This window comes from Salarias fasciatus, chromosome 11, assembly GCF_902148845.1.
Source record: "Salarias fasciatus chromosome 11, fSalaFa1.1, whole genome shotgun sequence".
Lineage (NCBI taxonomy): Eukaryota > Metazoa > Chordata > Actinopteri > Blenniiformes > Blenniidae > Salarias > Salarias fasciatus.
In genome coordinates, this window is record NC_043755.1 from 25,406,137 (window position 1) to 25,422,541 (window position 16,405).

At 50.4% G+C, this 16,405-nt stretch overlaps 1 protein-coding gene across 4 annotated transcripts in view; it reads left to right on the top strand.

The window, feature by feature from the left end:
- The window catches only part of grik2 (glutamate receptor, ionotropic, kainate 2), a 255,945-nt gene that overhangs the window by 168,085 nt on the left and 71,455 nt on the right, over window positions 1-16,405 (top strand). For all 4 annotated transcript variants that reach the window (XM_030101914.1, XM_030101916.1, XM_030101917.1 and 1 more), the window contains 3 exons: window positions 2,752-2,975; window positions 8,892-9,010; window positions 15,711-15,928. In XM_030101914.1, coding sequence (XP_029957774.1) covers window positions 2,752-2,975; window positions 8,892-9,010; window positions 15,711-15,928 — 561 coding nt within the window. The remainder of the gene's footprint in view (window positions 1-2,751; window positions 2,976-8,891; window positions 9,011-15,710; window positions 15,929-16,405) is intronic.

Here is a 16,405-nt window from a genome sequence, read left to right on the forward strand (position 1 = left end):
TGTTTTCAGAAAGTTCCACCTTGGGACCCGTTCTGAAAAAGCTGCTGTCATGTAAACACAGAGGCTGTGTTCGAAACCGCATACTGCCTACTACATACTTCCATACCCATACTGTCCATACTGCATACTGCATACCCAGTCCATCAGACAGTATGCAAAGCGTTCACACTACAGCATACTACAAAAGCTGATTTCACTTTAGCTCTAAACTCTTCAAATGTAGAACTTTATCAAGATTTTTTTTTCAAATTAGGCGACAAAGTGGTGGTTTAGAGCCGAGTGTGTTGTTTATTTGTCCGAATATCAGCCGTTTATGATTTTGTTCGGAAGAATTCGGCGAAATTTAAGCGAAGCGCAGTGAGCAATGATTATTTACTTCTGGTTATTTTCACCAAAATAAACCACCCCTTTCCCTTTCTCATGCAAAAACACCTCAGTGATAAATCTGTGCTTTTACTTTGAAAACAAGAAGCCAACCTTTCAGCAAAATATCTCGCTTAACATCACCGTTTGGACCGTCGTCCCGTTAACGGAACCGACGGAGAGTTTTTTCAGCTCTTCAACGAAGATCGACTCATCGGCTCCCGCTGTCCGTCGCGTTGCATCTTGGGTAATTTCAGTATGAGCAGCAAACCCACGATGTATACTCAACATTTGTGGCGAATGCAGTATACATCCGGGAACTTCTCGCATACTCACAAACCGCATACTGCCAGTGTAAACACACTGCATACTCAATAAGTTAGTATGAGTAGGAGGTAAGTGTGCGGTTTCGAACACAGTCAGAGACATGAAACTCCAGGAAAGTTTCCCTTTGGAAACGCTTTTAGAACGGGTGAAGACTGAAGAGAGCCAGGACATTTGGCTGCTTGGTGGAGCTTCCTGTTCGGTATCGACCCTGCAGACTGGAAACGATGCTTTTATCACTGATTGGAGTTTTGTTGAATAATAATTACCAGCAGATCAAAGCTGGTGCACAGATTCTGTTGTTCAAACTGTACTGATGGAGAATGTGCATCACAAACAAGAACATTTATTAAATAAAGCTGAAGCGCTGGAATCCCAAAGACACGTTTCCCAAACGGGCGGTGACGGTTCCTGTTTGAAATCCGGCGAGTTCAGATGGAGAGCGCTCGCTCGTATGAAGAAGAATCGCAGGACGAACGAGCAGCGATTTCTGCTCGCTCTTTTCCCGTGCCGTGGTTTCGTGGCTTTTTAAAACATGTTTTGCTCCGTTATCGGTCAATATTCTCAGCCGGAAATGTCCTGAATGAGACGTAACGAGCAGCAGAGTCACACAAAGAACCGACAGCAAGGACGCAACAGAGGAGGGAACAACCGGCAAATCTGAGAGCACAGCGACGCCAGGAGAGCATGGATTGTGTCGTGAGTTGTTTTCCCCCACAGAGCTTATTAAAACACACACACACACGTACGCACACGCGCACGCACACACACAGTCTGCTCACAGTGTAGATCATTACACCCGACAAAGTCCCGGTCAGGATAAAGTGCCTGGGCAGAAAACGAGCAGGCGCTGCGTGGCGATCGTCGATATCTGACCTCATTAGAAGCGGCGCCCACAAGGGGTCAAGCCTCCCTCCACTCCTCCTCGCTCGTCCTCCTTCCCCTCCTCCTGATCGGCGCTGTGATTGGCCGCCGTGACGGACGGTCAGGTGTTTGCAGGGATCGTCCTGCGATCGCCGGATCGGACAGACGGAGCAGGCCCGAAGAGACGAGGAACCCCGACATGCCAGGACGGCTCCACGACACGTGGACGTACGGCGGCGTGCGGCGTGTGGCCGTTATCTGTGATTATCTGTGAGGCTTTTCATGTGTCGCCGCTTCCTGTGATGATCTATGGCAACCTTCCTGAGACAACAGAGGAGACACTTTTGAGAAATGAACCACTTGACCTTGCCGCGAATGTTTAGCATCTATAGTCACAACGCCGCGGGAGATTTATTAACTGTCAACAGCACAACAAGCTTTCCCGGCCCAGATATGAGAACACGACTCTCCGGGGCCGGCCGGTGAAATCACCTCGCCGTATCTCTGGAACGGAGACGCCTTCATGGCGCACGGGATGAAACTCACCCCGAGCTGCAGACGCAAGGTCCGCTCAATTAACACCGGTACATGCAGAGAGGGAGCGGCTGGATTAGCTACACTGCGTGTTAGCATGTTAGCATGCTTCGTTTCTCAGAGTGAAGTCCTCCTGATCCACGGATCAGCTGAACATGGTTCTGACTCTGCTGGTTGAAGTTCCTCTGCTGGTTAGGTTTCGGGTGTTCCATCGCTCTTCCTCCTCCTCTTCATTTTGTCAGAACGTCGTTTTAATGTTGTGACTGAATCACCAAGAGAACAACAAGGCAATGAACTGCTGTATTAAAAACAATACGTCTGGTGGGAACCTTTAACTTCACATGTTCTGAATGCATAATTTAAAGCTTTCATTAATGTTATTTGTGCTCATTTCCTCTGTGAAACCGAGCTGTCCCGATCAGCTCAGCAGACGGAGAAAACAGGAGGCAAAGCAACGCTTTGATTTAGGTTCAGGAGAGAAAAAGGTGAATTTAATAGCTGGGGGCAGAGAAAGAGAAGGAGGACATTAAATTTCCTGCTAAGTGCCCCGGGACAGACTCTGTAGTGTGTAAAGACCCTGTTTTCTTAATTTGATTGCCTCTAAACGCCTCCTGTGCACGTAACTTACGGCCGGCCGCTCTTCTCTTTTATGCTTGCTGTCGACAGAGAGCTGATCTGGCAGTGGCTCCCCTCGCCATCACATACGTGCGCGAGAAGGTGATCGACTTCTCCAAGCCCTTCATGACGCTGGGTATAAGTATTCTGTACCGCAAGCCCAACGGGACCAACCCTGGGGTCTTCTCCTTCCTCAACCCCCTCTCGCCCGATATCTGGATGTATATTCTGCTGGCTTACTTGGGTGTCAGTTGTGTGCTGTTTGTCATAGCCAGGTAACATGTCACTCCCCAACACACACACACACACACACACACACACACACACACACACACACACACACACACACACACACACACACACACACACACACACACACACACGGCCATCGCTCAGCCTCGCCCATCGCACCACTAACAGACGGGCTCATCGCTGTAACTGCCGCTCCGGCTCGTGCACGGTGCCGACACTAACCAACGTCACGCTCACCGTGCACGCTCACCGTGCACGCTCATCACAACAGGCCACATGGACACACACTGGGAAAACACACGGGAGCGTAGATGGAGACGTCGCAGACGGTTCAGGCCGGTGTGCTTGCGGGAAGGTTGCGTGTGTGTGCGTGCATGTGTGTGTGCGTGTGTGTGTGTGTGTGTGCGTGGGAGATGTGTCCAGCTCCGTGTGGACGGCTGCCGCCCCTCTCTCCTGCCTTCCCCTCACTGTCTCCAGTGTCTCAGAGCTCTGGCTGTCTGGCTTCTCTTCCCTCCGTCTTCCTTCGCCCTGCTTCAAAGCGTGACCCGGCCCTCGCCGCTGCTCTCCCCGTCCGGTGGATCTGAGCTGATCCAGCACTGTGCAGGGCTTGTCTCAGAGCATGTCCACACTGCTTCAAGCAGGGGTGAGATACGACTGCAGGTATGGGTGGACCTGGACCCACCTGACCTTTCTCTTCTCATTGCTTTAAATTCTGCAACACGAACCTGAAAAAGCTCCGAATCTGTTCCCAGAAGCCAAAGCTGAGTAGGAAGCTCTCAGGTCAAGCTCACCGTGGAGGGAGTTATCTGAAGACGCAGCGCTCTTTATTCCCTCCTGTGGGAATCAGATGCTTTGAACACTCCAGAGGAAGAATGGATGAACGAATGAATCAATCAATGAAAGAACGATAGACAGACGTCAGCTTATGATGCTCAAAGTATTTTAAAAGGATGTAAGTTACACGATGAGCTCTGAATCAACACAGTTACTGGTTGAAAAGGGTTTAATCCAGGGGTGTCAAATATAAGGCCCCTGGGCCTTATATTTGGCCCCCCTTCATATTGATTTTTGGTAGTAATTGTTTTGTTTTTGCAAAAATTGAATTTAAAGTTATTCGTGGCTCCATTTCACCGGTCCGGCCCTCTGAGGATGAGGTTGAGCTGCCTTTGACCTTTGACCTGAAATGTGTTTGAACCCCTGGTTCAGGTTCTAATCAGCGATTCAGGCCAATAAGTGTTCCAAAATGTAGAAATGCTGAACAGGCATGACATACTGAGGGATGGTTTCATACCAAAAGTTCAATAAAATAGTTTCGATGTGCTGGAGCGTCTGAAAAGGCGCACTATCCATCTTTTGAGCGTTTTCTCATCAACTCCCAGCAGTCAGGCTCTCTCCTCTCTCAGGATGGATGTTTTAAAGAATTTAAAAGCTTCATTGAAACAAGCGTGTGGAAGTGAGTTCCGGGATGCTCGGGGAGCAGCAGCAGTTTGTCAGTCAGACTCCAGAGTTTAGCTCCTCCGGTCTGAGTCCGACTCCAGCAGAACATTCCTCTGAGGACGGCTCCTCCCGCTGCTCGCAGAGGCGGAGCTCCGGCTCGTCCCTTCGTTCGCCGGCGGTTTCTGTTTTGAAGCACGGTGGAGGAGAAAGAGAAAGAAAAGCCGATGTTAACAGTAAAACTCCCGGGAGGCCCGGCAGTCTTACCGTTAACGCACGTGTGTTTTTCTTCCGATGTTACTGGCGATATGATCACACAAGAGAATTTCACAAAGCAGCAACTGTCATCTAAGTTGGCTCAGAATATGCACCTCCCCGTGTTGAGTGGCGCTCAGTCCGTGTCTGGGTAAGTTGGATAAAGCCCCCCCCCACACCGTGACCCCTCCTGTCCCGGACACGCCGCAGCATGCCGGCCTGCCGCCACGCCTGCCGTCAGACGGTCTCACCGGCTTTCATGAAATGGAGCTGCGAGGAGGAGATGTGGAGGCTTCAGCTCATCGGCACTGCAGCATCAGGGCGGTAGATCAGACGGCGTTCAGCCGCATCGTGAGGACGTCAGCTGATGTTTACAACAGGGCGCTGTGGCTTTCAATCAGCGTTGAGAATGAAGTAAAGTCACTCTGTGAAGCAGTGAACACCATGAAGCCCTGGAGCAGTGACGTTCTGGACTTCCTGGATTAAATCCAGCGACTTGTTGGGTTCCTGCATTCCCAGCTGGCATCAGGTGATCATGTGCTGTCTGGTCAGAAGGCAGTACGCCCTTGTGTTGAGAATCTGTCTGTAGATGTTTTCATTCCAGCTTTTAGCGCTAGCTGCAATATCATTAGCATGGTTAGCATTGCTTTAGCCGGACTGTAGCATTAAGATGCTTCTCAGACCAGAGAGTTGTTTTCTGCGTAAAGCTACAGAGATTCAGCCTCTCCAGGACGAGTGTGTGTCTGACCCTCCTGCGGCGGTCCGAAGCCCTGCTGGTCCAGCGGTGCAGTAGCCCCGCCTCCTCCTCACACGCTGCTTTTCACACATTTCACCAAAGTTTGTGAGACCAAATATGACCCAGAGTCTACATACGACCTCAGCAGGCCAGGCCTTCAGTGTTTACTGTGTGTGTGTGTGTGTGTGTGTGTGTGTGTGTGTGTGTGTGTGTGTGTGTGTGTGTGTGTGTGTGTGTGTGTGTGTGTGTGTGTGTGTGTGTGTGTGTGTGTGTGTGTGTGTGTGTACATTCATTGTATCTCTGTATGCTTGTGTGGCTGGCGGTGTGTGTGGGGGATTGTGGACAGCAGGACCTGATCGCTCCTCCCAGGATGCTCTCTGCTTTAACGACAGCTGAAACCACACAGCGGCGTTCCCTCCGCCTCACGTCTTGGTGTTTCAGAGAAAACTTTTTGGAGAGCTAATCGTGGAGAATCTCTCTCATGCAGAATACGCCTCATCTTCCTCAAAAAACACAAATTACTCCTCACATCATTGACATGTTATTCTCGCAGATCTCTTCCTAAATCAGATTGCGTCTCTGTTTGTGCCCAGCAGATGTTCCTTCACGTCATCCTGCGTCCTCCGTGCTCATATTAAAGGCAACGTCTGTCTCTCACAATCCCGTTCTTAAAAGTGCCACAGATCTGCTGCCTGCTGGATGGAAATCACAAGACTTATTCTCAGGCCTTTGTAGAATTAAATCCTGGAAACAAACAATAAAGAAAGTTTCAGAACACATCCGTCCATCCATCCATTCAGAGCTGTTTCTCTTTAAATAACAGCTCAGTGTGAATGTGGTGTTAGCTTGGTAACAGCGCAGTAGCCTTTGAATCTACGTGGACCTCCGCTGCTAACGCGCCTGGTGGCAGGACTCACGTGCCTGTGGTTACTCAGATACCTGCCTTTACATGTCTTCTTTCATCAGTCTGAGCGCTGCACAAGAAATAAGCTTTAATCTCTGGCTTTAAGGTCACGTTGTGTGAAAACGCTGCACTGACTAGAATTCACTTTTATAGCACATTCACCCTTTCACACACACACACACACACACACACACACACACACACACACACACTCACACTCACACACTAATGGCGGCAGCAGCGCGGGGCGCTCCACTTCTCCCACCCCGGGGTGACTTCCTGCCCCGCTGCATCCATGAGCCACAGCGTTCTTATCTCTTCTCCACCGTCCAGGAAGAGATGGCGTGCTTCAAAACCCGACTGGTTATGGTGGCTGAGCTAACAGCAGCCCGACGCCGGTCGCTAAGCTAACAGCTGATTGACGCTAGGCTCATCCACATCCGCATGAAGCCGGGGTTATTCCTCGTAAATCCATGTCTTCCTCTCTCTCATGGTCGTTTTCGTCAGAAGGGGTCAGTGATTCCCCTCAACAGAGCTTCACTACAGACCAGACAAAACCCGTCAGTCCGGTCGCTCCGTCACGTGTCGACAGACATGGCGGAACGCTGTGAACTTCCAAAAGGAAAAGATAAACAGAAGGAGGGATGATATCAGTGAACGTCTGCATCAGAATTCAGCAGGAAGCAGTTGATTCATCTTTCATGCACGAACGTCGGCGCTCTGTCTTGTTTTGTCATTAATTGACTTTTCCACTCCGCCCTCTCTCCTCATCACGGCCCGCGGCGCCGCTGCGACGACAGCAGGTGTGTGACTGAGCGGCGGCGTTCGTCTCCCCTGACATTGGCGTTATCGCGGCGATCATCCCTGGAGTTTTGTGCAGGACGACCCTGCCCTCCGTCCCCAGATAAAAGCCTGGCATTGTCTCTGTGCTGCTGCCCCCCCCCCCCCCCCCCCCCCCCCCCCCTTATCTCCGCTCTGACCTTGCTCAAAGTTTCTCCCTCTCCAGCGCAGATGACCTGAGATAATGTAAGGGCAGGGTAATTGGATCAGAGCGACAGCGAGCGGGCGCGGCGGCGGCGCTGCGCGGAGAGGCAGGTTAAGCTGCGCTGCCTCCTGTACGCGGCGCCGGTTTAGCATTCCTCCCTCCGACCCGTCCGGCGGCGGCGGCGGCGGCACCGCGCCGATGACAGCGGAGCTCATCCATGTTCATGGCGGACGGTAATTGGCTTTTGGCGACGTGATCGGACCAGACTCACTGGGAGGGCGTCCGTGGTGGGGGGGGGCGGGGGTCACACACACGTATTCACTCCTGCAAGGTCGCAGTTCAGCCCAACTCAATTTGGCGTGGCAAATTGACAAGCAAGCAAATCTGGGGGCGAATTGAGCGAGCGGACAGATTGATTTAAGGCCAAGGATTCTCCGGGAGCGCAAATCAGGCGGACGTTCAGAGGTCCTTGAGCTACACTCTGCAATATCCTCCCGAGTGTTGTAGGGGTGAGAAGGAACGCCAGCGCTAACCACATTATAATGGCAAAGCCCATTAGTCAATGACAAGGTGCAGTTATGATGCTGTCGTTTCATCGATACCGCCATACATCTTCATATAGCGTCCTGTATCGCAGTCCTCACCCGGCACCGCTGCACTCCACCCGGAGGACGGCCCATTAAAACCCCCGTCGCTTAAAACCGTCCCCGCTTCGCTCCGTGCAGACAGTACATCCACTCCTGGTTATTAGTTTTTGACTTCCAGCTGAGTTAAAAAAAAAAAAAAAAATCCCAGTGCTCTGGGACAAGTCTACATTATGCATTTCAATTTGATTAGTCAAACCCTTGTGTCTGTTAAACAGCTTGAGTCAAGATGGGGCCCCTGGTCGCCGCCGCCGCTCCGCCACAAACCAAATCAGGTCAGGATGCTTAATTGTAGACCAATCAACCTTCACTAATGTAATGTCACTTTTATTTAACATGAATAAATGAGAAATCTCTCTGCTTGAGGAGCGCTGAGCGAGCGGCGGCGCCGGGGCCGGCGTGGGCACGACGGGAGCGAAGCGTTTGATCTGCTGAATATTAATGCTCCTCCAAGATTATAAGGATTATTAGTTCTTTTCTCGGCTGACAATGGAGTTATTTTCAGAAGCCATCGATTAAATTACTGAGGGAATTGCCTTTGATATGAGCACGCCCACACGAGGAGCCACTTTTGGATTATGAGTGGCGCTAATTCGAGCCCACTCCCCCGACCACTGAGCGTTATTATTCAAATTGAAAAAACACACAGGAGAAATCCAGATGAGCAGCCGCTTTTCTTTAGGCTTTAGCCCGAATAATGGAATTCTGAGCACCGCAATCCTAATCAATGCTGTCATAATTCATGTAATAAACTTCTAATTTCCTCATCCGATTAACAGCGCGGTAATCCAGGGCGTGCACGGAGAGGCAGACTGACGCTGGCTGGTTCGGGACGACTCACTAACCTTTGCTTTGTCTCCCTTGTCTCCCCAGGCAGGACCGCCTCTCTTGGTATCTTTTTGCTTGTGCATCTGCAGTAAACCTCTGTGTGTGTGTGTGTGTGTGTGTGTGTGTGTGTGTGTTCTCTGTCAACTGTCGCAGGTTTAGTCCCTACGAGTGGTATAACCCCCACCCGTGCAACCCCGACTCGGATGTAGTGGAAAACAATTTCACCCTGCTAAATAGTTTCTGGTTCGGAGTTGGAGCTCTCATGCAGCAAGGTAGACGCCTCTGCCTGCACCTCCCTCTCTCTGCCAGCAGGGGTCCCACTCTTTTGCTGGGGGGGCAGCCTTTGCTCTTTGAAAGCCAGGCCCATGACTGTGCATGGGGGCGCCTCTGTGCATGTAGCTGGACGCTTCAGGGGGGAATCCAGCGGGAGGGGCTGAGTGGGGTTTGGAGCCATGCGATGAATGAATGAACCAGTGAATGAATGCATGCCCCTCTTCTCCCTGCACCCCCCTCCCCCCACAGCCGACGGATCAGGTGAGTGACCCCCACCCTGAGTGACGTGAGGCGGTGCGGATGGAGGAGTTAGTGGAGTCGGCGGCTCACTCCTGGTCCTGGTCCCTCCCGCCAAACCGACGCCACATCTTCTCAACTCGCCATCTTCAGACAGAACGAGACAAAACCGAACGTTAACGGCAGACTGAACGTCTGCTCAGCGTTTAGCCTCTTTCCCACCGTCCAGGAAGTTCACATCGAGCCTGGCGATGTTTGAGTATAAATGAATTATTCAAACCCGCTTCGCTAGTTGGGCAGCGGCTAAGCTAACAGTCGGCTGGTCTGTTTTCTGAAATGATCTGAGTAAAGCTGGATTTATTTTGTTAGAACGATGAAGAAAAATCCTCATTTAAAAACCCAGACACAGGAGGCAGTTTGCGTAGTTTGGCTGAAGAGGAGGGAGGTGGGGAATGATCTGTGTGAAGTGACCCTGAAGCCGTGAAGACGTCTGACGTCGGCTCCTGGACGCAGCCTTCCACGGCTGCTCACTAATTCTCCTGAACAGCTCCTAACCTTTTCACACATGTCGATTCATTTGCTCATAAGCTGTGAGGAATTAAACCTTCTTAAAGAAAATGAAGACTGATCTGGTGGTGCTCTACCGATAAGACGCTGCAGACGCCGGGCGTCGTCTGCCTGCAGTGGTAGCAGCTGGACGTGGATGTGGGGGGGGGTGACCAGTTGAGAAGATGTGGCTGAGGGTCCGGACGGGACCGGACGGGACCGTGCCGGTCTACACTGCAGAGAGGCTCCCCGTGCCCAGTGGCCTGCCCCGCCCCCCAGGAAAGCGTGGGCCGTGCTGCGTGGTCCTGACGTTACCTTGGGTACATGACAGTCAGCCCCAGCCAGGCTCTGTTTGGGTTCGACTCCGCTCTCTGGGCGGGATTGCTCCTTGGCTTCTGCTCAGGGTTCGGAGGTGGAACCGGACAGGAAGCTCGTTCCACCTCTGAACCTGCGCCGTTCGCGAGTCAGAGACCGTCAGCTGTCGTTAAGCCCGACGTGTGTGATTTCCCGTCACCTGGAGCCGTGTGGTGTGGAGGACGGGCAGAGTGGACGGCTGCTGGACGTGTCTGCTGACAGTGTGGATCACTTCACCTGAAGCCTGAATGTACCAGCAGCGCATATTGATCTGGCCAGAGTGTAGCATTTAGCATTTAGCATTTAGCATGTAGCATGCGACCAAAGAGGAAGCAAAGTCTGCATGATGCCCAACATACCAGAACGCTGCACCAGTCTGACTGCTTTGGAACAGTCACCCTCACCTCATGTCTCTCTTATTTTTGGTTCCTTTTGTCCTCATGGCTCAGTCAACGTACTACAGCTGCTGTGGAAAATCCTGCATCACATGAACACCAGGCGATCCAGCTCATGAAGGACTGCAGTCTCACACACTCTGCTGTTTCCTGCAGATCGTGTTTTGCTCTCGCTCTGCTACTAGATTGCAAGTTCTTGCAAACTACCATTTATCACTAATTTTAATTGACTTAAGCCGAGCCTGACTGTGCAAACAGCAAATCAATTCATGTCGGGCTCATGATTTAGTGTGGTACGCAGTGAATTCTGTGTCTCTGCGGCTCAGCGAGCATCCTCCTGTTAGTGGAACCAGTTAATTCACCTTTAAATTCAGGTTTCCATCGCGAAAGATTCACACGACGCCCGTAAACGAGGATTCATGCTGAACACGGTTCAGCCCGTCGGCTGTCGTTCCAGATAATAAGCATGGGAACGAGGATGCCGGTTCCTGCTGTAAATGGCTGACTGTACAGTTTAGGAAAACATCGGTGGAATGAAAGACGTCAGCAGTGCTGATTGATACATGCTGGAGGCTGACCCAGAGTCAATGTTTCCAATATAGCTGCATAAATCTGTCAGGCCTCATGTAATAATTCATACAGCGTGCAACGCTGATATATAATTCATCATTAAGCTAGAGGAAGCATGTAGGTCAGAAATCGGACCTTTCATGAGCTCTGCAATCATTCAGGCTTCTCTTAGAGCAGCTGTGGAGGCGAGCAGGTGAAGCGCTGCAGCTGACTGTTCAGTGATTCCACTGCGTTAGGAAAGGTGAGGATTATTACTGCTGACTCGGGGAAACTTTGGATTTCAAGTTGAATGAAGAGGTCTGGCGTTTTAATTCACTTGTTGCTGTTTTAGGAGCTTGCTAATGCCGTCATCAGCACTTCTCTGTTTTCACCTAATTGCAGAGGAGGATCCGGTCTTTAACGACAGCGGACTAAACGTGATTATCCTCCAGGACGGCTGACGGTCCACTGATGGACATGAAGCTCCCCTTCATGTCTGTCTGACTGAGGTCCACAAACCAGATTATTACAGTACTGATATCATCAGTGTGCTCACATTTCATTAATCGCAAGACATATGGAAAATGTCAACATGTAAGTCAATGCAAGACTGAAAAGGTAGAATCTTTCTAAATGTGATCCTTCATCACTGAGTAAGAGTGAAACGCTGCGCTCCAGCCTGGAGCTCCACCGGGCCGGAGCGATGGCGGCAGGCCGGCGAACTCAGGGCTGCTCTGAGGAACTTCAGTCTTCACTTTAACCCACTTCGTCCACACTGCTAAACCAACGGAAACTAAAACACACTTTGGCCCCGTTTACATGTCAGTGTTTCAAGAGAAAACACTTTGTTTTTGCATTTTCATTTCAGAAAAGTTTTGCTTTTAAACAACGTAAGTTTTCACAGAAACACCGAAAACGCTGTGGTGAGCGAGCCAGGCCAGGGGCCGATACTGCTGAGTGTTGGATCACTGATTCTGCTGCAGCAGCGGGACACGTCAAGCCTCAAGTAGAATGCACTCAGTGAAAATACTGCACTTTATTACAATGGGGGCTAATGCTAATAGCTAGTACATATCTACGGCCTTATATCGGTGCTTGAATGCGTTCCAGATCGTTCCTCAGCCGGTGCAAAATGGCCTTTAAAACGGAGCGGCTGCACTACCATAATGATGCTTTCTAAGTGAATACGCTCTGTTGTGTTATGGAGTCCGTTCACACGGCATCGGTTTTTGTGTGAACAGACATTTACAAAACGTTTCCCTGTAAATTGTGAACCTTTTCTGAAACAACAGGAAGAAAGCATTGTCGTCTAAACGGGGCCAGAGATCAGCCCTGAACAGCGGACACCACAGAGAGATGTCCGGAAAAACGGCAACTTTTAATCAGAACGTCAAGCTTTTCCAGACGGGACTGCAGAGTCTGGGTGTAAAGAGAAATCTTCATACGGTTATCAAACAGGGCAAATCTGCAGAACGTGGAGTCTTTCTTTTTTATTTTGGGACTTTTTGGCTTCTCTTCTCGTACGCAGAGCGAATATGACATGAGATGAAAGCTGAGTTCTTTTCATAGAGGTGCGGCGCCCCAGGGCGCTCGCCGTGGCTGACGCGGCCCGGACCGCCGACGCTCCTGAGGGGAGCGTGAAGCACCTCCAGCCCGCCCTCGGTTCTGCGCTGTAGTATCTATAGCAGCGGCCTCGCTCCGCCGTCGGCTGTCATGTCTTGGCCCAGCATGCTCTCTTTCTACGAGACAGCTGACTCTGGGGACCGCGAGAGAGAAGGAAAGTTTGATGAAAAGTGAGAGTGCAGATTGAGGCGCTCACAAAGGGAGTTCTTAACCTCCTATCGCTCCGACTCTTTATCAGCTCCCCCCTCCGAGTGAGTGTGCAGAAATCCCCGCTTTCAATTGCTTAAGCCTCTTCAGGAGAGCAGTCCTGGTGTGACCCGGCCCGCCTCCTTTCACTCAGACAACGGTCCAGCCACCCACTGGCATGTTCCTCCCCGCTCCGCTCACGATCCACGTCTGTTCTCGCTGAAAGGATGGGCACTGAAGGCTGACCTCCCCAAAGATGGCAGTGTGAGGGAGAAGCCACTGCATGTGGATGAGGTCAAGTGTGTTCTCAGCCTCCTCGGTCACAGATCGGACTCTGAATGCAAACAGAAGTCAGCAGAGACTTTTTTTTTTGGGTGTACAATCTTTCAAAAGCTTCTACACAAATTTAACGAATCAGCTTCATTTAAAACCAGCTAATCCGTCCTTCATGACTGTTTGAAGCATTCAGCAGGTAACGTTTTCAAACAGAACAAAGTTTCATCACAGTCCGACACGGCCATGGTGTACTTCTCCAACATCAGCAACTGACAAACAACTGTCTGATTCCATGCTGTGTTATTTTTCTCTCTCTCCATGAATAGGACATCAGCTACAGAGTTTTGACGATCTGAGTCCAGAGACTTTAAACACTGACAAGATTTCCTTTAATGTATCTGATGAGTGTTGATAAAACCAGCAGTGGTCGTTCTTGGGAAAGGGAAAGGAACTCCATGGTGTCTCGTCTCATTAGTAGTGGCGGAGCAGGGAGATAAACCGTCCAGGAGAGACTCGGGCCAGGGTCAGGGCCGGGGTTCCGGTGTCGGGTTTAGAGTCAGACTTTCTGTTAGAGTTTGGATTCAGGTTTATTGTTTGTGGTTAGAGTTGTGGATTATTGGTGAGGTTTAGGGTTCGGGTCTAAAGTTTGGGTTTTAGTTTCTCTTTGGGGTTTTGGGTTAGTGTTTGGGTTTAGGTTCAGGGACACGTGTAGGGTTTGGGTTTATCGTTCAGCATTAGGATTAGATTTATAATAATAATAAAGCCACCACGACCCTTATAGATCAGCTGTTGAATCTCGACATAAATGTCAGAGAAAGTATTCAGTCCATCCCAGGCAGGGAACCAGTGAAGAGTGATAATGTTCGCAGAATCAGCCTTAATAGCAGCACTTCTAAAATTCTTCTGCTTAATAGGATTTTTCACAGCAGTAACACAGATGATTACTTTCAGGTTTTTCTCTCTTCTCTGTTTGTCCTATAATTTCAGAAGAAAATAACACCCTGCTTTCATTTCAGTTTAAATTTGCTCCTTTTGGTAGCGATGACTGTTTCAACCAATTACTTTTTTATTACAGCAAAACCAGTGTTTTGTGAATGTTTAGGCTGCTGATTCTGCATGACTTACTTTTAGTGGAAACAATCAAGGACATTTGCCAGAAGGTTTCTATGTTTATTTTATACTTTCACATAATATTAGCACTGAGGTCATTAGACCATTGTTATTCCTGAAACACTTCTGTTTCTGTTCACATCGACATGAATTTTGTTCAGCTGCAAAGGCGTTTAGTCCTCAGCACCGCCAGTGTTACTGCCATGCACGTCACCTGCTTCCTGCATGGATCCTGCGTCTCCAAGCAGCAGGGTGGAGCACATGCTGACTGCTGCAGTCAAACTACTTTTTTATAGCAATGGAGAATACTGCTAGTCTTACACAAACCTTACTGTGACTCGTCTTTGTGACTGTCAATACGCCGAGCGTGTTCTGAGAGGATTCAGGCTGACTGTCCCAGTTTCAGTCAGAGGACCACCTATTAGTCCACATGGTCAGATCTTGTGATTCACTGGTTGCTCTGATCTCTCAGGGAGTTTCAGGGAGTTTCACACCAGCCCGGCTTGATCCAGACCAGAGTTCCCTTCAGGGACTTCCTGTTGAAGTCGAAAGCTCCCTGAACCCTGATCCGGATCAAACTGATGAACTCTGGTCCTCTTGAGGTTTTGGTTCCCTTGCAATCAGACTTTCGAGTGGGTTCAGTGAGAGGACATGATGTAGAGTGCAATGCATTGTGGGTAACAAAAAAATGAAGCCAACAGCGTTAGTTACAGGAAGTAGACCCACAAAGAAAGAGTTGAAAATGTCCGGAGGTCAGAGGTCAGCTGTGGAGCGTTGAGGAAGAGCAGGAGCTCCTTGATAGACGATCAGAACACCAGATATTATGGCTAGCTGCTAGCAGTTAGCTGCTAGCTGCTAACTGCTAGCTGTTAGTGGCTAGCTGCTAGCTGTTAGCTGCTAGCTAGCAGGATGGGACTTCTGTTTTGGTCCAGACCAGTCAATGAGCCGGGTTTCTTCTTCGTCAGGCTTTACTTCCTCTCTGGTCAGTGTCCGTTTTGGGCGACAGCGCCCCCAAACCAGCAGCTGTTGTAACTGCAGGACGTCGTCCAGGAGTTTGGTCTGATCCCTGAAGTAGAGTCTGAAAGCAAAGCAAACCAAATGAAGTTGTGAAAACTCTCAGAATGTGGACAATCCCTGAAGCAAACTGTGGTCTGGACCGAGCAGCGCTGGCGTGAAAGAAACCTGAGACTGAAAATAAACCAGGCTACAAAACATCTGAGCTGTTTAGCAGAAACAAACAGTGAGCGCGAGAACTGTGAAGACCGTCCACTCTGTCCACTCTGTCCACTCTGTCCACTCTGTGTTTGAGTCTGACTGAGAACCGGCCCGCTCTGGCCTGGTCCCACCCGACCCGGGTTCTACCCTCTTCCTCCAGCCTCAGCCCAGCTCCAGGTCTAACCCCCCCTCTGCTCCTCCCGTTCAGGATCTGAGCTCATGCCGAAAGCCCTCTCCACCAGAATTGTAGGAGGAATCTGGTGGTTTTTCACGCTCATCATCATCTCCTCCTACACCGCCAACCTGGCGGCCTTCCTCACCGTGGAGAGGATGGAGTCGCCCATCGACTCCGCCGACGACCTGGCCAAGCAGACCAAGATCGAGTACGGAGTGGTGGAAGACGGCGCCACCATGACCTTCTTCAAGGTGAGTAACGAGTGGTTATCCCTAAATCCCCTGCAGCCCGGTCTCCGGTCAAGCTCTCCCAGTTAGAACGACACATTCTTATTTCAAAACAAGACAAACCAGAAGTTCCTGCCTGTCAATACACAGTTCAGTTCAGCTGAGATTAACGCATTCATCCTCCTCGTCTTGCTTATTGCGTATTTACTCCTGACGCCACAGGGCAGGAGTTCACTGTGTGTATTTGTGTTTTACTGAGCCGAAGCTTCCGGGGATTCTCAGTGAGGCCGACCTGCCTGCTAGACCCCGGCTGCCCCAGACGTCTGTGACCTTCCGGCACCTCGTACTGCAGGATCACAGGATCCACAACTCAGTTTGTCATCGGCGTATCACCTGTAGGACTCTCCCCCTCTAATTTACCTCCACATGTAGACCAGGCCTTTCCAGCCAGCCTGGATTCAAACCCAGGGTCGTCTTGCTGTGAGGCTCGAGCCACCACGG